Source organism: Vigna angularis, chromosome 1, assembly GCF_016808095.1.
Source record: "Vigna angularis cultivar LongXiaoDou No.4 chromosome 1, ASM1680809v1, whole genome shotgun sequence".
Taxonomy (NCBI): Eukaryota; Viridiplantae; Streptophyta; class Magnoliopsida; order Fabales; family Fabaceae; genus Vigna; species Vigna angularis.
This window is the reverse complement of record NC_068970.1, coordinates 45,304,413-45,327,473: the sequence shown is the minus strand read 5'-3', so window position 1 is coordinate 45,327,473 and position 23,061 is coordinate 45,304,413. Positions and strand designations below refer to the sequence as shown.

The window sequence follows — 23,061 nt, the reverse complement described above, 5'->3', positions numbered from 1 at the left end:
GTGAGTGTTCCTTGGTGCTTTGAATAACTTTATATCTGTCAATATCAACCAGATTCCTTTCATAACAAACCCATATACACTCTTATAGTCTAATCAAACACTCTTCATTTTTATTATTTCTATACACAATTTTATCATAATTTAAAGGACCTTCCAATCATCAAATATTGGTTAATAATTAACTTTTAAGTAATGTGACTTGAACTAAACTAAACTGTATTTATGTTGTCACTCAGTTTATTGTGTTTGGTCGAGAAAATTTGATAGAGTAATTAATTTATTTAGAGAATTTGATTTTTTTTTTGGAATAAAATGATTTGTTTGGATGAGAAAATTATAAAAAATTGAAATTGAGAAATTTTAGAAAATTATGTTAAATAATTAAAATAGAATTTGAAATTGACTAAAAAAAGAAAATTGAAATTCCATAAATTATGAAATTTTTTATTGGTCAAAATAAAAAAAGTTCACTTGTCCAAGAAAGTTGATTCATATTGACCTTTCGTTTTGGCTAATTTAGCTTGTGTTGAGTTGGCCTGAGCTGAAGGTCATACTAAGTCAGCTCAGACTTGTTACCAATGAGGAGCATTGGTATCTTGAAGATAATGATTTTGATGATATTACAAAGTGAAGAATAAGAAGACTTCTATTGTATGAGAGTTTAAAAGCATTTATGCATAAGAGAAGACATCAAGATCAAACGATACACTTCATGACCGAGCAGTAAAGTTATGACCAAGACCAAGCAGTGGAAGGCATGACCGTGACCGAACGGTCGTATCAAATTAAGGTTGAACGGTCACTAAGTAGTTGAAAGCCGAACGACATATGATAAAGGTCGAACACTGTTCATGACCGAATACAGCTAGAAGACCGAACGGTCGATAAAGACCGAATATTGTTCATTGCCGAACACAGTTAGAAGACCGAACATACCTATATGTCAACAGTCGAACGGTCACTATCAGTCATAGACCAAACGATATGTAGTAGTTGAAGGCTTGGTAGTGTATAGCAATTCAAGACCGAACACAGGGTGAACACTGGCCGAACACAGTTCAAGATCGAACGAAGTTGAACATTTGTGAAACTGAGTAATACCGAATGATCACTAACACTGGCCGAACACAAGTTGAAGACCGAACGACAAAAGGCAATCAGGGCTCAAACCGAACGGTAGAAGGAGTTGAAGAACTGGAACCTATCAATTGAATAATAAATATTCTAAATTATTCCAAGTCTCGCAGATAATCGATTATCACTTATAATAATCGATTATCACTGGCAGTTGTAATGCATCTCTTTAGTTTCGGACCAGTAGGCTATATATACCTTTGCCAAACACTTTAGAAAGGTATCTAAGTCATTTGAGAATACAGTGTGATCTGAGGAAGTTCTCAAGTGTTAGTTCATTGCTCTTGTCAAGTCTTATGAATAGGAGAAGCTCGCGCTTTGTGTGTCAAAGGTCGGAGCGGTTCTCTTCAAGTTGGCAGAACTGTTTTCTTCTGGTTTGTTGGTCGAAGGAAGATATTTGCTGCACTGTTCCGATTCGTCTGTCGAAGGAAAGTGTTCGTTGCTTGCTTCCAGTTCGTTTGTCGAAAGAAGTTTCCTTCCGGTTCGTTCGTCGAAGGAAGGCTTTATCATTCTTATTTCATTCACTATATTGTAATCTGTAAAACTGTTTTTAGTGAAAAAGTTAATCACTATTCATAGTGATTAACGACTGGACGTAGAATCTTTTGATTTGAACCAGGATAAAAATCATTTGTGTGATTTTTTCGACTCCCTACTCTCTTTACATTTTCTGCACATCAATTGTTTGATAAAACATTTAAGAGAAAATTAAAGGAACCATTTTTAAAATTGACCGAACAAGCTCTTTGCTTTTAACAATCTGTATCGTACTCTGTTTTTGATATTTTCGCTGTGCAAAAATCGGTACCTGTTGTTCCAACAATTGGTATGAGAGCTTGCTTTGATATTCTTTCAAATTTTTCGAAAATGGCCGGTCATCAAAGTCAAGTATATGCTGAGGGTGCTTCCATCAACAGACCACCTCTTTTTACTAGTGATAACTATGCCTTCTGGAAAGTCAGAATGGAAATTTTTATGGGGTCTGTTGACAGAGGCATCTGGGAAGCTGTACTAAATGGTCCTTATATTCCTAAGAATACAGTTGATGGTGTGGAAGTAGAAAAATCATATTTTCTGTGGACTGTGGATGAAAAAAAAATGGCGCAATATAATGTTAAGGCCAAAAATATAATCTTATCTACTCTAACCCTTGATGAATTCTTTAAGGTTTCTATTTATAAAAGTGCTCAGGAAATATGGGAATTTTTAGAAGTCACTCATGATGAAGTCTCAAATGTGGCTAAGTTGACCTGTTCGAATTCAAGATCTACATCAAACTCCTCAAGCTCAAGCAATTCTAATGAGCATAAAAATTTGTGCTTGATGGCCAACGATCAATCATTTAGAAGCAAATTCTTGAAGAAAAAGAAGGACAATCAAGGCTCCCAATCAAGCTTTAAATGTTATGGATGTGGTGAAAGAGGCCATGTGAAAGTTGATTGTCCAAACATCAAGAAAAGTGAAGAAAGAAAGAAAAAGAAAACTCACAAAGAGAAGAAGGCCTACATTGCTTGGAAGAATAATGACTCATTTAGCTCAAGTGTTTCAGATGAAGAAACAAACCTGTGTTTGACGATTATTACTGATGACACTTGTTAACACTTCGGCAAGTGTACCGAATCGTATCAAGTAATAATAATTGGTAAGACCAAGTATCATTTCCCTAGAGACTCACGACCTAAACATTCATATGGTTTCTTGATTAATTAGGACTTGTAAACGAAGTCATTTTGTTTATATTACGGAAAATAAATATGAATGCAAGTGTTGATCAATTGGATTGAAAGATGAAAAAGTGATTGATATAAAATATGGAATGATTATGTTCTTGGGGTTTCCGACTTATCCTATCCACTCTCATGTATTTATGAATTCATCTTCTTCATTAATGTTAATGCCTCTTTCTAATTTACCTTAAACCCGATGTCTCGGTGAAGAAAGCCTACTCCTAATTACTAGTTCACAATGTCTTGTATCCCTAGCAATTAATCATGCCTTACATTCACATAGAAGCTTAAAGGCAACCAACCCTCCTATCCCTATGTCTAGGTAATATTGCTTTTGGAAGAATTTCCCCAATTCTAGATTTTCTCATATGTATCCATAGTGACAAAATCAATAATCATGCAATTGAATGAGTTAAACAAAGCATGCATAGAGTAAAGAGGAAAAACCTAACAATTATTGAAGTAAAGCATTTTATAATAAAAATCAATTCAATACAAAAGAGTTTCAAAAGATTACATCGTTTCCTCAACAACAATGAAGGTTTAGTTCACCATACACATGGTGAAACTAGATGAAAATAATGAAAAGAATGGAAGATAAAACCCTGAAAGTTGAAGATCGGAGCTTCCGCATCCAAAATTCGCCTCCAAGGGGTGAAAGGAGTGTATTTTCGCCTCTTTCTGTCCAAAGATATAAACCCTAGAACGTCCAAAACCTTAAATAGTTCATTAAAAATACAGAAAAATAGCCCAAGCCCACGTCGTCAGCGATCAGCGCCCCAAAAGGGCACTTAGCGATAGTTGCGGCACTCTTTTGAGCCTCAATGGTGGCGTCCAAGCGTGAAACAGTGCTTTCAAAACAAAACTAGCGCTCAGCAGTGGCGCCCAAGCGTGAAACAGTGATTGCACTTCCAGACTGGCGCTAGCGGTGGCGCCTAGGCGTGAAACAGTGGTTGTTCTATGTGCCACTTTTCTAGCCTTTCATGACTCTAGCTCCTTGCTACTTCAACTTCTTCATCCAATTCATTTTAATTTCTGTCAAAATAAGGAAAAATAAGCATAAAACCCATTCAACTCTCTTATTCTCATAACTTAATCAAAAGCATGATTTCAAGCTAGTTTCTAAGTCATAAAGGGTGTTTTTAATATCAAAATTAAGTATAAAAATAACGGTTTTTCAACCGTTGTCAACATTGCAAGCCAAGTAAGTTCCTCTAGCTTTGAAACTAGTGAGTTTGATTTGCAAAAAGCTTTTCTTGAATTGCTAAATGAATCTGAAAAATTAGATACTGCTCATAAAAATTTGAAAAATGAGTTTAAGGAATTGAAAATTAAATATGAAAAAGCATTAGATGAAGAAGTCATACTAAGAAATAAAGTTAGTAATCTTGACATTAAATTGTCTGAGTCTATTGCAAATGAACAACCTGTTGAATGTTTATCTTGTAAGACTCATATGGTTGACATTGACATAATTGAGAACTTACTTGCTAAAGCAACCAAGTCCAACTCATATGCTCCAACTAGCTTTAAAAGAAATAACTTTAGAAACAAAAGCATGCATCAACATAAGAAACCACAAAATAGGAGAACACGTAGAGTTTGGGTTGAAAAAGGAACAATTGTAAAAACCAAACTGCATGGTGTTTGTTGCTTCTATTGTATGAAAAAAGGGACATACTTCAAACAAATGTAGAATAAAACATTATGGAATTCCAAATGAAAAATATGCATGGGTTAAAGTTGTGAAATGATGTTTGCTTGCATGTACTAACCCCAAGGACCCAAATGAGATTGTGGGGACCAAACCTCTCTTGGTTGGTTTTGCAGGTTAAGTTCTCAAAAGGAGAGGAGAGCTCCATGGTATTCTGCTTTTGGAATTGATGTTCTAGGCCAGAAAGTGACTCCATCAAATGGCCTTCAAAGCCTTGGTTTGAGCTCCATGTGATTGAGCTAAGTGTTGTTTGAACTGTGTTGTTGCACTTTGTTTTGCTTATCTTTTTGATCTTCCATTATTTGATTACTGTTATATTCATTTCTGTTTGGGCAAATGATATGTCCATCACTGGTTCATTCATCTTGTTGTGTGTTCTTGTCTGTTTACACATTTTAATCAGTGAAGTTCTTTTATTTGAGACATTCATGTGCTGAATTTCATTTTTGTTATGTCATGTGCATTGTTATTTCAGTGCTTTATTTTTAATTATAAAATTGAATATGTGTTTAACTGGTTTAGTATTCAATTTCATGAGAACTTTGAAGTTAGCCTTGGTGTAATATCTGTCAAGCTTCAAAAGCAATGAAAGATTCATGTGGATGAGCTGGCTGATAGATTTCCATTGGCATTTTTGAATGATTAAGTCATTTGATGATTGAATTGGCATTTTTGTTTCTTATTTATCAATTTGTGGCTGTCCTGTTTTGTATCTAATGTTTGATTGCTTAGCCATGCCAATCTTGTTTAAGAAGTTGCTTCATTTTGGTTTCTGAAATCTGAAAGAAAGGTTTGTGTGCTTGGTAGCATTTGAGGTGGTGGTGGTTTGAAAGATTCTTCAGCCTTAAACTGCCAAGAAGAATTTCCATTCAAAACTTTTCATTAGTATATCCTAAGTTTCTCAAGAAAAGCCTGAGTGTAGTTGATTAAGTTGGGGGATAAAATCCTTTGAACCAAGATAAACAATTTTATTGAATTAAATCTTATTACTGCATATTTTTGTTTTAATTTTCGTATATTTTTGATATGTAGAGCTGAATTCATGTGGTTGAAAAAATTGGGATATGAGAGTGCATGAATCACATTTGTTATTTGGAAGTTGTAAATTGTGATGTCAAAGCTAGTTTTGAACTAATTGTGCTAGCTGTAATGCTTTCATGTTAAACTTGAAGCAGCTGTGATGTGATCATATTCATTTGAGCTACTGTTGCGTTCATTGTAGTTTATAAATTGGTTGCTGAATCATTAATATCTTAATTGTTTGAAAAGTGATTGTCGATTTCATGGGTTAATTGAGTATGCTGAAAACTGAATTTGAATTGCATATTTAAGGGGGTGTCTTTACTTTATGACTTTTGAAGAGAATTAGGAGAAATAACTGTCTTAGAAGTAAAAAACAATTCATAAGAGTTTTAATTTTTTGTAAGTCTAGCGTATTTAATCGATTATTACATGGAATAATCGATTATCCTTGAGTGCAATCAAAACTGATTTTTTTAAAATATAGAGGATAGGCTAGATGAGGTCTAGAATAGTGACCGAACGACAATCTAGGCAGTCGAACGGTTCATATGGTACACAGGGAGAAGTACGTTAGTTACCGAACGATTTTATGAATTACACAGTAATTGGTTTTTCTTTCTTTTAATTAAATTGGACGGTTCATTTGGTACATTTAGTTTCTCTTGTTATATTTTCTTGCATAAATTGATTTTTTGAGGGGGAGAACATTTTGAGGGGGAGTACTTCTACTTGCTTTTTGCTTATGATCAAAAAGGGAGAGAAGAACAAACTGAACAAACTCCTAGGGCAGTTACTACTAACTTGTTTATAAGTTTGTATTCTATGTAGATACACAAAGATGCTTTCATACAAGGAATTTTTGATCAGGCTCAAATCGAACGATAGAAGGAGGTGAAGAACTGGAACCGATCGATTGAATAATAAATATTCTAAATTATTCCAAGTCTCGCAGATAATCGATTATCACTTATAATAATCGATTATCACTAGTAGTTGTAATGCTCTTCAGTTTCAGACCAGTAGGCCATATATACCTTTGCCAAACTCTTTAGAAAGGTATCTAAGTCATTTGAGAATACAGTATGATCTGAGGAAGTTCTCAAGTGTTAGTTCATTGCTCTTGTCAAGTCTTGTGAATAGGAGAAGCTCACACTTTGTATGCCAAAGGTCGGAGCAGTTCTCTTCAAGTTGGCAGAGTGTTTTCTTCCGGTTCGTTGGTCGAAGGAAGATATTTGCTGCACTGTTCCAGTTCATCTATCGAAGGAAAGTGTTCGCTGCTTGCTTCCAGTTCGTTTGTCGAAGGAAGTTTCCTTCCGGTTCGTCCGTCGAAGGAAGGTTTTATCATTCTTATTTCATTCACTATATTGTAATCTGTAAAACTATTTTTAGTGAAAAAGTTAATCACTATTCATAGTGATTAACAACTAGACGTAGAATCTTTTGATTCGAACCAGGATAAAAATCATTTGTGTGTTTTTTTCTACTCCCTACACTCTTTACATTTTCTGCACATCAACTGTTTGATAAAACTTTTAAGAGAAAATTAAAGGAACCATTTTTAAAATTGACCGAACAAGCTCTTTGTTTTTAACAATCTGTATCGTACTCTGTTTTTGATATTTCCGCTGCACAAAAATCGGTATCGGTTGTTCCAACAAGACTGAAGGTTGAGCTTAGTCAGATTTGAACCAGATGTCAAGTCAAGTAAGGCCTGGGTCGAAGGTAAGCCAAGTTGAGTCTGGGGGAAGGTCGAGTCAAGTTAGAATCTGATCAAAGGTCGTACCGAGTGGTCCGGATCGAAGATCGAGCCGAGTAAACCCGGGTCGAAGCTCGTACCGAGTGGCCCATATTGAATATGGAGTCAAGTGGACTCAGCCGAAAGTCAAGCCAAGTTGTCTCGAGCTAAAGGTTGAGCTTGGGTTGGACCAGGACAAATGTTAAGTCGAGTCGGCCAAGACCAAAGGTTAAGCCAAGTTAAGCTTGTGGCAAGCTAAAGATTTTAAGTTCAAGTCGAAAGTGAAGTCGAAAGTCAAGTCGAGTCGAACTTAGACCAAAGTTTGAGAGAATTTTTCTTATTAGAACAAAAATTGGGACAAGTGGATTGGGTTGAAGATTGAGATGAATTCGTGTATGTTAAAGGTCAAGATGAATTAACATAGATTGAAGGTTAAATTGAACTAAGTCAACTTAAACCGAAAATTAAGATAAGTTATTAAAATTTCTTTAAAATAGAATTTTGTTTTAAAAAGAAAATAAATTATTTTATCTAAAAAATTAAAATCTAAAATATTTTGAATTACTCATCTACATCAACTATTTAAAAAATGAAGAAAATTTAATTTTAAATAATTTATAGATACTGTATATTTTAGTTTTGGTTGAATCCATCTTCGAAACCCAAAGTTAATGTAAATATTGCTTGTAAAAAGTTTTGTGATAACCCAATTGTCCCATTATTTAGTATAGTTTTTCTTGTTGATAAAGGCAAATGTTTCGGTGCTCGTTAAAAAAATCCATAATAATCGTAAAGTCTCTAACTTTATTACCATTGTTGCAATCTATAATGGTTTCTCTATTTAGGTCTTCTGATTCCTCGTCACGGTCGAGGCTCCGGCTACTCAGCCACCATCTTTAGTTTCTCAGACTCCAAAAATTTCACAGGATTCGGCTGGTGTAAATCAAGCTCAAATGCGGTTTCAATGATTTTCGGTGGTGTGACACTTTAGGTGACTTTGAATTTGATATAAAGCTGAGATGGGAACATTTGAAATTATTATATGATTAGCTATTAGTAGATCCACATGGAGAGACACCAAAACATTTAAAAAAAAAAAAAAACCACAAACATTTAAGAAGTAGCCATGATAATTTGTTCGTCACCAATATCTACATTCAAAGACCTCTACTATAGGTATATGAAACACACTAGAGCCATTTGCAATTGATAAGCTAATGTGGTAAGAAAATGTGATATCAACGTGTTAAGAACTATAATTTAATACTGCTAAATGGCTACTAACGTTTTGTATAACAACATAGTTAGCAGAATAGGAATTCTATTGTAGAGGTAGGACTTGTAGGTGATTTAGACCAGAAGGTAGTATTTCACTGGTCAATATTTTGATGAAATACGTTATGTTCTTACGAGTGTGTATAAGAGTTGAGTCACCTTTAAGATATTTTAACTGATAAGAAAAATATAAAATAAGTAATCTTCTACCAAAGAGTCAAAGGCCAAAATTAAAAAAACTTGTACAATCCCAACTTTTTCCCTACCAAGGTTCTAACATGATTTTTTTGTTAGGTATATATGTTGCTTTAGCTAGTGTTGCTAATATTTCTTTAGCAGCTCTCTTTTGCAAAGAAGGTGGGGGCTTCTAATTCAAAGTTGTCTCTGGGTATCAATGAATCTCTCAGCATTGTGATGAAAGCCTTAGATCAATATAATCCTAATCAAGTAAATCCTACAAGAATCTCAACATCTATAACGTTGTTTGATTTCGTTTATCTTTGTAGTAAACCTAGGAAAAGCTCCATATATATATATATATAGTAGTAACCCTATTTGAGCTTGAAGCTTCACTTTGATCCATATTCCTGCAATTCTTTCACCAAATTTTCCACAAACAGAAGCTAGCTTTTCTGCGAGTTGGTCCATGACAAAGAACAAGGTTAATTTAAATGAGTATTCCTCACGAGTTAAGAGCATAAACAAAAAACTAAAAAATAAAAAAAAGTTTCTGAAGTGTCACACAAACATACTCATGATTCTATTCTAGTCCTGGTAGATAGGCAAAGAAATTCAATTTTTTGTGTCCAAACCCATTCCCTTGTTTTAAGCAAAGATTTATTCCAACACGTGATTAGCATGGTGGGGCTATAGTGAAGTTAACGAAAGGCTAATGTGTAAAAAAGAAGCAAAGAAATTATGCCCACCTTCTTTTTTTCAGCTTTCTTTCAAAGCACAAAATAGATACCTCCCTTCAAAATATCATTCCGAAGCATTTCAGATTTGCATCATAAATAGTAGTAGAAATACACTGCTTCTGCTTACACATTATTTGTCCTTGAATAATTTCCATCAGATGGAATCTGCTATCTCCCTACGTTACTGTCCCTTTCCCTACAGCTCCAAAGGATTTCAAAGTGCAAGTTCTAACAGATTTCATCTCAGGTTAAACCATGCCACACCTCTTTGTGCTCCTCAATTTTCTGCCACCAGACACCCAGTTACACGTTCAGTTTGGCATGCGAATTGCACGTTTGAAAGATTCTCCCAGCCCACCCAGAAGGAGGGAAGAGGCAGCAAAATTCTGAGAGGGGTTACAGGAGCTTCTCTTGTGCTGGCATGTGTTCTTGGATTGTTTAACTTTAAGATGAATCCAAAACTCACCACTGCTCATGCTTCTTCGTATGAAGATTTTAATTCATCCATGTCTGAGAATGAATTTGATCCATCTCACGTTGAGGGCAAAGGAAGAGATGCTCTTAAGTCATTGTTGAAAATAATGAAAGATGCACAAGTTAAAACTCATGAGAATGAGATAATCCCTTCCCAGTTTAACAAGTATGGACCTAGCCAAGAACAAGTTAACACCCTTAAGGTTTTCTTCTTTTGCTGTAATATAGTACTGCTTCTAGATTTTGTTGTGAATGAAGTGAAACACTGAAGCTTGATGCTGCTTTATTTAAAACAATGAAGAGCAATAACGTCAAAACTAATTTGTTAATTATTACCTGATAATCTCTTTTGGTTCAATGTGTCTTGCTTCTTTCTGATTTTCAGTGTATTGCTATTCGTGAAAGCAAATCTCAGAAGGGACGTGAAGCACTGAAGAAACTGCAAGAACAATACATAAACTGCAAGAATAATAATCTTCGTGAGCAAGAACAGTACCTTGGAGTGGCTTTGGTAGAAGTTTTCCTCCTTCTCCAGGTATGAACAGAAAAAATAATTTACCTTATATTTTTAATATTATACAAATTAGTTATAAATTTTTTAATTTCATTAATTTTGCCTGTTTTAGGTAATTATTTCTACTCGATCCAACATACCACATATTAAAGAATGCAGTCCTATAACGTGGTCTAATAAAACTATTTTAAATTTCTTTATTAAGAAATAACTTATATATATATTTGGGCTATATTATAATTATATTTTGATAGTTTAATATCTTTTATTATTGTTTATTATTTATTACTTATTATATAATATATTGTTATTATATTTTTAGGTAAATATTATTGTAATAGAAACCTAAACTCATGATTTATGTTGATTTTATAAATCAACTAGTATTTTTCAAGAAATACTTATTTTATAAATACTCACGTAGACTAGGATAAACCTTGATATAAATAAAGAATAAATCTTTTAATTTCATTAATATTTTCTAATGTTTTAGGTAATTATTTTAACTTGATCCAATATACATATTAAAAAGTGTGATCCAAGAGTGTGGTCTAATAAGACTATTTTAAGTCTTTTTAATAAGAAATAATTTATATCTATTTGAACTGTATTATTATATTATAACTATATTTCGGTAGTTTAATATTTTTTATTATTGTTTATTTTTTATTATTTATTATATTTTTTAGGTAAATATTATTATAATAGGAACACATACTCATGATTTATTTTGATTTTATAAACATAATTAGTATTTTTCAAGAAATACTTATTTCCTAAATACTCACACACACTATATGATAAACCTTGATATACATAAATATTTTAACTCTTTTATTGATCTAAGTATCGAATAATCTTTTATAAATGTATCTTCTTTATTCAGAGTAGCTCAAATACCAAGTAAGAACCATGATTAAAGTAATTCAACACTTATTTGATTCTTACTAATTGTTTTTATTAATATTTTTTAAATTAAAATTTTGAATGATTAGATGTTAATTGTATATTAACATTATTTATTTTAATAAATCGATGTGATTATTACTAAACACCAAAAACATCAAACACATCTTGTATTAACCAATTCAAACAAAATTAATAAAATTAAATTTTGACTATATTTTTTTTTTCTATTGTACTAATCACAAAATATGTTACGAATTGTTATAGTAAATCGATTATTTACTCATTTTGTTTATAATTAAATGAAAAGTATATTAAAATAAACGCCACCTTTATGAAATATTATACTCCCTCAATTTTTTTATTTACATATTTATAAATATTTGTTAGTGTTAGTTTTATATTCCAATTATATTTTACATTTACTTTTTTTAAAAATATTTTATAGATAGACAAAAATAAAAGTAAAAAGCATCTTAAGAAAGAATATTAAGTATCTCTCATAAATTTATGTATTTTTAATTGAGTATTAAAATTTTTTATATTCTTTAATGAATTTTCATTATTTAATTTTTTTCTTTAATTGTCAGTCATTTTCTTTAGTTGTCTCTGTATATTAAAAAGAAGGTTTTTATAATTAATCAACATTGAATCTCTTAATTTATTATTGTTCCTATTATTTTGTATTAATAACATGTGGATATAAGAAAATAAGATGAGAAGGTCAATTAACAAAAACATTAAAAAGATAAAAATTCAATTAAAAAATATAAATTTTTGAATAGTCAAATGAAATAAAAAAATAAATTAGTAAGATAAAGAATTTGACTGATTAAGAGAAAAAGGATAAAATAAAATAATTTTTTAATTAATTAAAATTAATTTATACATAAATTTACTTAAGTTTACCGTTATAGTTTATATGTTTATGTTTTATTATATATGTTATACGATACATAAAATAAAAATATTTGGATAGAAAAGCAAATATTAAGAAGAAAGAAAGAGTGTGCAGTGATAAAATAGTTGGAATCGTACTTGATTGTAGGAAAATTTGGAGGAGGCCCGTAAAATACTTGACGACCAAATCATCCAACTGCTTCAATGCGAGCCTAAAAAGATTAGCGGTAAGAAGGCTAATAAGGTAATCCCAAAAGAGGTTAGTGAATTTTATCCCTAATTTATTTATATATATATATAAGCAAATAAAATGAAAAATATATAAGAAAAGAATATACTCTTAAGATTTATTTTACTAAAGATAGTGTTGTGATGGTTTATATGATTTTTCTTTTATAATTTATTCATGAAGAATCACTTAATATTGAAAAAATTAATCAATTAATTTTAGTAAAATACTTCTTTTTTATTTGTAAGATTCAAAATTGAGATTTTATAATAGGAGATTGAGTGGAAGGAAAAAATAGAAGATAAATAAAACAAAAAGAGTGAAATACTTTAGTATCCTACTTATCCCTCTACCATTTTATTGCTGATATTAATTGTATCTTATTAATTAAGTAATTAATTATATTAGCTACAGAATTAATAAATACTTTTATTAGAAATGCATAAAGTAAATTGCAGTTAAAATCATTATGAATTGATAAAGAAAATGCTAACTTGTAATTAGTATGGTTTTTCTTAGCATATGTTCACATGTCGGAGTGAAGACTTAAATCTTGATATGCATGATATTCGTAAAAGAAAGAGATATATCAAATTATGCATAAATAATTAAAATTAAAATATTTATTATTTTAACATATCAAATAGTCTCATATTACTTAAAAATTACATTAATGATAGTTTAAATGTATTTTTTTAATAAACTTAAGTTTACAATTTTATAATTTAATTTTACCTAATCTATAGTTATTTTTCTGACTCTATATAAAGACAAAATAGAAGAAAATAAATACATAAGGAAAAATAGTAATTAAAATTTATTTTTGTGTAAATCTCAGAAATGTGATGAACTATTAAACCTTTACAAAGATTCTCAATTTGGGTCAACGAGAGTGGTGACATCTAAATGTATTCTTTACAAGGTTAGTCATGAATTTTGAATTTTGAATTTTGAATTTTGAATCAGAAAAAAAAGTTGAGAAGATGAACAAAGTCATTGAAAGTTAGTAGAAGTTTTGTTTAAGATTAAAGTGTAAAGTGAATGATGTGCAGGCCATTGTACACACAATGTTGGAAGACAACGGAGCACGGAAATGGCGTAATAAGGAAGCACTTGAATGGAGAAAAACATTCATCAAAACATTTTAATCAATCATACCTTTATTTTCATTCCTCTTTCTTTCACTTCACAACATCAATAACTTATCTTTGATTTATTATTTTAATCTATTTCATTTTATGTAATCGTTGATATTTAATTATATAATTCTATATATAATTAAAGAGTATTCACTTTTGTGGGCTTTTAGCCTTGGAGAAATATGGGCTTAGGGAAAACGTGAATGGGAAATTAGGGTTAGGATTTTGACTAATGGCTGACGGGTAAAATTGGTCTTTGATAATTTATTGAGTGCAAAATGAATTGACATTAATGTTGTCGAAAATAGTCTTGAATTTATGAATTAACCCGACTTATCATGAGTTTGAGTAGAGTTTGGTTGATTTTTTTTTAATTTCAATATAAGATAATGTTGAACCTACTTCACCCGAGTAATTTTTCTACTAAGTATTTTATGTTGAGTTAGTCATTTTATAAAAATATTAAAATGTATTTACTGTTGAGTTAGTCATTTTATAAAAATATTAAAATGAAGACTATGAGTGAAATTATTTTTGTATGAAATAATTAGATAACATGAAAAATATACAAATCTATATAAAGTCATTAAAATTTTTGTTAAGGAGATTTTGTGATATCTTTGTGTGAATAAAATCTTATGTTTGATTGATTATAAATCTAAATTAAGATCTTTTCCCTTTATTTAGAATTGAAATAGAAAAATTTTGTTATTTTTTTAATAAAAAAAAGAAAAATTTATAATTAAGTGAGTGGTAACCAGTTTAACATACCAATTCGTAATGAGCTCACCAACTCGAGTTGAGTCAAGTCGGATTAGGTTAACTGACTCGTTTTACCAGCTCTAATCGACATACATTGTTTTACATTTTTTCTCTTTAAGATTAGATAGTTTTTTTTTTCAAAAATAGTTTTCTTATTCACATTTTTTTTTCTAGTTTTAGTAAATTTTAAAGTTATTTATATTTTTAATAAACTTATACTTAAAAATTAAAAGTTAATTATATTTTTAAAGTTATTTATTTTGTTTTGGGTCAGGACAGTTCTCACATATCCCACGCTATTCACTTTTGCAACCCTACTTTTTTGTTTTACATCGTTCTGGTTGCACCCTGATGATCTTCTAACTATACCCCTTATTTGTTTATTTTATTTTTGCACTTTTTCCGTATGCAGCCACGCGTTTATTCCTGCACCGCTGCCCCTTGTATCCTATTTTTGGGCCTTTTGTTGATTACGCACCATGTTTTACCCATACACTCATATTTTCTATTGTCTCACATTTTAAGGTTTTGGGCTTCTATTTTACTTCTTAAAACTCTTGTTTCACCTTTCATACCTTATACATCTTTACTATTTGACACACAACATTTCCATATATACTCATTTAAAGAAAAAAAATAAAAACAAACAAAAGTCATAAAAATATAAAAAATGAAAATGATTAAAAATAGTTTTTGGGCATTGTTATTTTTGGTGTTTGCACGTTGTTTGCATAGTTTGATACCTTTTTCAAACAATTAAAAAATAAAAAAATATAAAACTTTCAAAAACAAAAAAAATTAACTCTCAAACAAATTTATTCTTTGTAAGAACTACATTATCCATGATTTTTAACTGTGCATGAAAATATGCACGAACAGGCTAATCTTTTATCCAAAAAGATTTCTCAAGTAGTTTTCAAGAACTACGTATCCCCTAATTTTTTTTTATTGTGAATGGAAATATAAGAGCAAGATTAGTCTTTAGAGGGTCAGTTCAAAATTTTCAATACAATTTTTATTTTTTTTAGGAAAATAAATATTTAGAAAAATCACTTTTATTTTGTGTATTTAATTAAATATATTATCATTGGAGGTTGTAGGATGCTGACATCTATCCTACACATAATTGACTTCTGAAACCTGAATTCGGTTTTCATAAATTATACTCTTATCTTTGATTTTCATTGTGATTTTGAGTGAAACACATAGTTAAAATGTTAGTTTTAGAGATAAGAATTTTAATAAAGCTAAAAACATGACATAGAATAATTTTACAAGTAATTTATTTAAACATTTAAATGAAGTCGTTTAACGATTTTATAAAAATGTTTATAAAGGTTTTCTAAAAGATTTTATAGACAATTAAGAGAAGAACCATGTGAGTAATAAAAAGAGATAATGAACGTTTTAGTTTTATAATGATTCATCTTTAACTTGTGTTACATGTAGTTCTCTAATGTAAACTACAAAGAATTTTACTAACCATTAAATGTTTTGATTTACACGGGTATATAAAGTTTGTAGGTTATGTTAGAAAAATGAGCTAAGTTCAAGAAAGGGTGAGTTGAACTTTCAAAACTTTTAATCAATCTTTCAAAAAAAACAAATTCAAATTTTCTTTGAATCAATTAACTCAAGAAGAAACTCTTGATCAAGGTTATAAGATGTATTACCAATTTCTTTATGTTCTTAATAAACAAGCAATATGACCAAGTATTGAAATATGAGAGATATAAAGAGTTCAAGAAGAAAAAAAAAAGAATTATACTGGTTCATTTCTAATTATGATTATGTCCAATAGCCTAACCACACTGATAAAGTCAATCTACAAAATTCAAGATTTTACATGCACTCTACGAGAAAAATAAAACAAGCACTAGGTCTTGAACCCTACAAGATGTTTACACAATTGTGAAACACTTCTACAAGCCAACCTTTATCATCCTTGTCAAGAGAGCTACAATATAGTAAATAAACAAAAGTAAAGACTAGAATAAACACTATTAAAAAATATGCTTTTGAACTCGCCTAATAGGCTTCGGTCAAAAAAAAAAACCGAAACCTATTCGAAAGCGGTGGCAATCTTGTAGTTTTCACCAACTTATATGCACCGGTTTAAGAATATTCGAAGCATATAGCGCATTTTACTTCGGTTCAAATCATAACCGGTGCCTAATATTTTCTGAAAAAGTTACATGCGCCTCTGCAAAATTGAGTTTTGGCCTGACACGTGATCTAGTGCTTCGGTTCTATACAGAACCGGTGTCGAAAGAGGTTTATGCCTTGGTCAGTACAAAACCGAGGCCTAAGATGGAGCAGTTAGATAGGAAAGAATGGATGAAAAAAGATGAGAAGAGTACGGAAGAGGAAGCAGAAAGGAGGGCCGGTGGGAATATATTAATGGCATGAATCCACGTGCACGCAATTGCTCTCCAACATGAATCACTGACACTGTCACATCCCATCCCATCCCATAATCCACCGCTTGCAACTTTTCCTTACTTTTCCTTCATCCACTCCTAATCCTAAAAAATAATAAGACTACTTCCTCTTTTATTAATTGCACCTCCACCAAGCACGTGCTTCACTCATTTAAAAATATACTTCAGTTTCATCAATGGTGGATTACAAATATTCCTGAAAGTGACTACACACATCACAAACGAAGAAGGAGGAGTTGGAGCTAGAGCTGGAGTAGGAGCAGAGTTAGATTCTTGAGCTCCACAAAGCTCGTCGGAACCTCGCCGGAGAGAAATTTGCTGGACAGATCCATCGACTTGAGACTCTCCAGGTTCTCTAACTTAGGAGTGAGCGAGCCGGAGAGCGCATTCACCTGAAGAAAGAGCGTGTCCATATTCTGAAGCCTTCCGAGGTCAGCCGGAATATCGCCGGAGAGTCTGCAATACGCGGCGTCGAAACAGACAAGCTGGGACATGTTTCCAATCTTCGGCGGGATGCCGTCGGAGTAAGCGTTGTAATAGCCAATATAGAGCTCACGAAGCGCGGTGAGGTTTCCAAGCTCCGAGAGATGTTTCCCATGAGTTCGTTAGGTGTTGCCAGGTGCCATACTTGGGAGGGATCTGGCCGGAGAAAAAGTTGTTGCCGAGGTGGAGATGACGGAGGAGGGGGCATGGCGACGATGGCGATGGGGAAGGGACCGGTCCGGTCATGTTGTTGTTGTAGAGATCAAGGACTTGGAGATTGGCAAGGCGGGCGAGGTTGGAGGGGAAGGTGGCGTTGAAGGCGTTGTTGGAGAGGTTGAGATGGCGGAGGGCGGACAGTGCAGAGAAGGAGGCGGGGATTGGGCCGAAAAATTGGTTGTCGGCGAGGGAAAGGTAGGAGAGGAAATGAGGGTCAAGAGAGGGAGAGAAACGACCTCGGTTCCGGATGAATCGAGGCATAAAGGCCAGCAAAAAAAATATTTAAAAAAATAAAAAATGTTACTGCTTTGGTTAATTTTGAACCGAGGCATAATCCTACCATTTTATGACTCGGTTCTGAACCGAGGCATAAAGTCTATCACTTTTTATCTCGCCTGAATATGCCTCGGTTTAAAAATCGGTGCTTATTAGCGAAAATAATCGCTGTCATTTCCTCCGATTGCACTAGTGAAAACCTTTTAGGTTCAATATGCCTAGGAATCAACTCTCAGTAAAAAATAGTTCAAGATGAGCTTCACCAAATAGATGAGTAGGATACTTCTTGAATCTTGATTTAGAAAAGAATTTTACAAAAGTAGTTCTAAGAAGTATATTCGATTTAGAAGTAGGATTTTTTTTTTGCCATTTAACAAATGTAAGTTAATCATATTATGCTTTTGTATTTATATAAAAACATGTAAACTTAGAGAAGTTGAACTAATATAATCGACTTATTGAAATATAATTTAGCAAGTCGAACTATAAAATATTAAAATTTCAAAAGACTATTTTAATTGGTTGAAAATATTTACAACAGTCTTTATAGTATTTTCAATAGATTGATTCTTGTTTCAATTGGTTGCAAAGATTAAAATGGATTTCCCATGAAGATTTCAATCAATTTGAAAAAAAATAAAATAAGACATACTGAAACATTATTTAATCACTTGAAAAGTGTAAGAATTATAACAATAAAAATAATAAGGATAAACCCTAAAGTCTTTATCATGACATTTATCTAAAGAGGTGAAAGTCATCAAATCAATTATTCATGTTCAACAAGTTATCTAGAAATAATGAGTACATATCATCTCTCCTAAATACACAAAGTCTCCACATTACACAACATTAAAGTTATTTTTACAAGATTTCACATTCAACAGTTCAACTAGTGGATATGAAATGCAATCAATCCACGTCTAGATCTAACTTTACAAATATGTGAATGATAGATATGAAAAATCATTCAATTACAAGCCATTTAACTCTCAAACACTAGAAGTTTCAAAGAACAAAAGAGTGATAACTTATTTATGTAGAATGAGTTTTGTGTGAATATCTAGTTAAGTGTTTGTTGATAAAAAATAAAAAGATCCATTGTGGCCCATTGTGCATTGTTGTTATTAAAGATATTTAGAATATATGCTAAACATTTGGCTCAATTTCACCATTATAATAATGTTTTGTTTGAGCAGCTATGATGATTGCATAGGAATGAGCGTATATTATTTAACAGTTAGGTTGTCGGTGTGTCAAGATCTTCTTTGGAGTTTGTGACTTTAATTTTTTAAAACCTATAAACAATCTTTTTGAGCATCCAATATGCTACGAGAGTCAATCGTAGATATCTTTATTGTTCAAAGCTTCAATGCTTATGGATGAATCGTCTTATTTTTTTTATGGTACATTTAAACTAGTATCGTCTAATGGTAACTTATAAGAAAAATTATGTTTTTTGTTTGCTTGTCTAATTATAAACCAATAGTACTAGATGTTTAAGTAGAAAAAGGAAATACGCTATGATTTTTGTGTGTGTTCTCTTATATTAATAAATGAGGGGAGTGATTGTTGTAGGTGACGTCAATTGTAAAGAGCAAATGAGTCAAGTCATACTCGTATTATGGTATGATGTGGAGCTTAAGAGGTTGATAGGATTTTGATCAAATCAAGAGGTGTTTTGGAGAAGTATTACCAACAAGGAGTATTGGTGTCTTAAAGCTACTGTTGAAGTTTTTAATGATGTTAATGCTGGAAGACTCTTGTTGTATCAATGTTAAAAGCATTTTATAGAAACAATTGTATAAGATTAATTTTGCATTTGTAAAAGTACTTAGAAGTTTTCCTATTTAGTGATTGATTGCGCAAATAATCGATTATCATAGAGAATAATCGATTATCACAAGCTAAATTAGAAAAGAGTTGCTCGCGCAAATAATCGATTATCATAGGGGATAATCGATTATCACTGCTTGGTTTAATATTGTTCAGGGCGCACAAACAATCGATTATCACTCAGGATAATCGATTATCACTTTTTTTTAAACCCCCATAATGGTCGTAAATAATTGATTATCATTGGCAGTTGGGAGTTGGTTTTTCAGTTTCTGACCCCTAGGCTATATGATCGGGGGTCGTACCCGAATCAAATTAATATGCAATTAAAGTGCAGTATACACTAAGAAGTGACTCCTAAGTCGTCTCTCAAGGACTCACATTTGGTTCAATCATTAGATCAAACACGTGGTGGGGATGGTTTTTGGACATTTTTGTGTAGTAAAATTAAACAACTAAAACACGAAATCAAACACTAATTGAAAATTATTGTTCACTAGCTCAATTGCATTATTCCAATAATACATTAGCAACAAATACCCACTCCTCTAACCCCTAATCCAACACAAGTTAACTAACTAAGCGAAAACTAACCATGTTTTCATAAAAGCGAATTAAGCAAATGCAATGCTCACATTCAATCATATCCACGCTACCACAGATTAAGCAAATGCGGTTTAATCGACTAAGCAAAGATTAAATACAATTAGGCAATTAAGTGTGTACCCAATTGCAAGCACAAAACATAATTAAACATTGAGCAAGGTCAGAGTAGCACAATGACAATTCACAGTCTGCAATTCTCATGGAAACAACGCAATTTTACTAATGACCAACCAAGCACACTTAACCTACCATTAGAACGAAATTAAAGGAGCAAACAAAGTGCAAAGCTGGAATCAACAATAAAGCACAAAACAGAGAACAAAACTAAGCTCAGAAAACACAACTTGACCTAAAAACGAAATTGGAAAATGCAATGCATCGAGAAACGAAAATTCAAAATGTAATGTAGAGAAATAAAACGCAATTAAGAAAGGAAAATGGAATTAAAGCAGCAAAGCAAAACGAAATTGGAATTAAACGAAAATTATTCAATACATAAGACGAAAATATGATTTTTTGTGTATTAATAACCTCAAAAGACGAAAATGCCCTCCAAATGGGGAACAAGTGAAAGTTCAATAAAAGCACACCCAAAACCTCTAATTCAATCCTCTTCTTGACTCCACTATTCACAATAAAAAAATTATTTTTCTAATGTTTTCTATTTTATTTTTCTTTCTTTTCTTGTCTTGTCTCTCTTCTTTTCTCTATTTTTTTATAGAACACTACTTTAAGAGACAAGATACAAAACATATTTACACAACAAGCACTAACGGAGCCAAGAAAACTGACTAGCCAATTTATTAGAATCCTAGGAAGACCACACTTATTCCCAAAACAATTCCAAAGCTCCAAAATTCCCTAAGGTTAAGGTAATCATGGTTTTTCACTTAAGGCTAATGTATGAGCTTCAAAACAAAGAAAAGGGGAAAGCATAGGCTCAAAGGGGTTATCAAAGGATTAACACAAGGTAGGCTCATTTCGCTAAAGAGGCTCAAGAAGAAAATTTGCTTTTATCACTTCCAAACATGCATATCAATCAAGAATTATCAACAAGAGTCAAGCCAAGGCATATGTCCAAGCAATCAAGAGATATATCACATACAAGAAAGAACATCAAGCGAATCAAATCCTCACACATGGTATTTCTGTCACAATCAATCAACCTTTGAAATATCATAATCATCTTTCCAATTAGAGAAAAGCAAGGATTTAAAACCATAAGTATTAATCAAGTGAATGAAGAGGCTACAACCTAAAGAAATCCAGAAAACAAGAGAAACATGAAAAATTGTACACAAGACTCAAGTTTGAAACAACAATGTTAGAAATGATGAACTTTGTTTCTCAACACCAAGGAGGGGGGGGGGGGGGGGGGGGGGGGGGGGGTGAATTGGTGTTTTATAAAAATACTCGCTTTTCAAATCTTTTTTGCAAATAGGATGAATCTTTAAACCTTTCTTGAACAACAAGCAATGTGTATGCAATATAATAATATGCGTATTCGAATGATGACAATATGTAATCGATTAATGTAGAGAGATAAAGAGAAGAAAAATCAAACTCTGAGTTTTATACTGGTTCGGCCTCAATGCCTACATCTAGTGTCCTTTCAATCAACCTGAGATTGAAAGCCAATTTGCACTATAGAGATCTGAGTTTTTACAACAAGGGCTTTACAACGACCACACTATCAAAATGTAAATCACCTCTCTAACTCACTAATCTAATATAGCCAAATACAAAAACCCTGCAGCAAGAACAATCCTCTCTTGCAGTCACCCCTTTGAGAACCCTATCAAAGTACAAGAATTCCTCGTTCTTCTTCCTGGCAACACGCACAGGGAACAACAACACACAAATTGAGAAACTTCTGATCACGCAACAAGCACCTCAGTTGTGTAGAAAGATCGGATTCTTCAAATCACTCAAGCTTGTCTCTCAAGAAATCTTCAAGAATAGTCCACCACTTTTTTTTTTTTTTATTTCTTGGAGAGTTTGATCACGTCTGTAAAACTTTTTAGAACAATCTAAATCAGATATGAAAATGTTAATCTCAATTGTCTTACAGAAATCCAATCAATGTGTCTATATATAGTTTTAGTCAATTCAGACGGAGTTTAATCAATTACTCTTTTAATCTAATCGGTTATATTAAATACTTGTAACATATTTATAACTAATTAAGCTCCTTAACTGAATACACAATTAATGCAATCGATTTCCATTTAATGCTTAGTCAACACATTTAAAAATATGGCCGTTGAAACAGTTATGACAAGCATGAAACAATTTTGAAATCAATAACAGACTTAATTGAATACATAATCCATGTAATCAATTAAGCTTCAATACTTAGCACATTTTTGAAAACTTTTTCTTTCTAATTCACAACACTGGACGTTTGAAAAAGATATGTGCAAACACACGTGTTTTAATCGATTCACCAATTAATGTAATCAATTCAAAACAAGTTGTTTTGCCTCAGTTTAAAAACATAAGCTGTCTGATGACCTGAATTGATTATCACACCTCTGTAATCGATTTAGTCATTCAGATATGCTTTTGTGCATATGATTACCTTATCACCAAAACATACAGCATGCATACACAAACATGATCACTTTAGTAACACAGTATGCAATGATCACTTTACCAAAACAATAGGCCACAATCAACATATTATATGTTCAACACATGTGACAATCACAATATGTGCATATTTAACAATAATCATAAACACATACAACATAT

At 31.9% G+C, this 23,061-nt stretch overlaps 2 protein-coding genes across 3 annotated transcripts; one reads left to right on the top strand and one right to left on the bottom strand.

Moving 5' to 3' along the window:
- Nucleotides 1-9,599: 9,599 nt before the first annotated feature.
- On the top strand, nt 9,600-13,893 carry LOC108319397 (uncharacterized). Of its 2 annotated transcripts, none has more exons than XM_017550511.2 (5): nt 9,600-10,202; nt 10,385-10,534; nt 12,468-12,563; nt 13,387-13,470; nt 13,601-13,893. In XM_017550511.2, exons 1-5 carry the CDS (start codon nt 9,684-9,686, stop codon nt 13,694-13,696), a joined length of 945 nt encoding a protein of 314 aa, XP_017406000.1. In that variant the 5' UTR covers nt 9,600-9,683; the 3' UTR covers nt 13,697-13,893. The 2 variants fall into 2 exon arrangements, with proteins under 2 accessions (XP_017406000.1, XP_017405999.1); XM_017550510.2 differs by having other exon boundaries at nt 9,601-10,202; nt 12,468-12,578; nt 13,601-13,891.
- A 3,549-nt stretch (nt 13,894-17,442) lies between these two features.
- Nucleotides 17,443-17,850, bottom strand: LOC108319371 (leucine-rich repeat receptor-like serine/threonine-protein kinase BAM1). Its single transcript, XM_017550481.1, has one exon. It carries the CDS (start codon nt 17,848-17,850, stop codon nt 17,443-17,445), a length of 408 nt encoding a protein of 135 aa, XP_017405970.1.
- Nucleotides 17,851-23,061: the final 5,211 nt, after the last annotated feature.

Excerpts from the sequence above, each read along its gene's own strand:
- LOC108319371 (XM_017550481.1), bottom strand. The coding sequence starts at position 17,850 with ATGCCTCGATTCATCCGGAACCGAGGTCGTTTCTCTCCCTCTCTTGAC.
- LOC108319397 (XM_017550510.2), top strand. The coding sequence starts at position 9,684 with ATGGAATCTGCTATCTCCCTACGTTACTGTCCCTTTCCCTACAGCTCC. Across the intron at positions 10,535-12,467 it reads AAGTTTTCCTCCTTCTCCAG|GAAAATTTGGAGGAGGCCCG; the intron begins GTATGAACAGAA and ends ACTTGATTGTAG. Across the intron at positions 13,471-13,600 it reads CTAAATGTATTCTTTACAAG|GCCATTGTACACACAATGTT; the intron begins GTTAGTCATGAA and ends AATGATGTGCAG.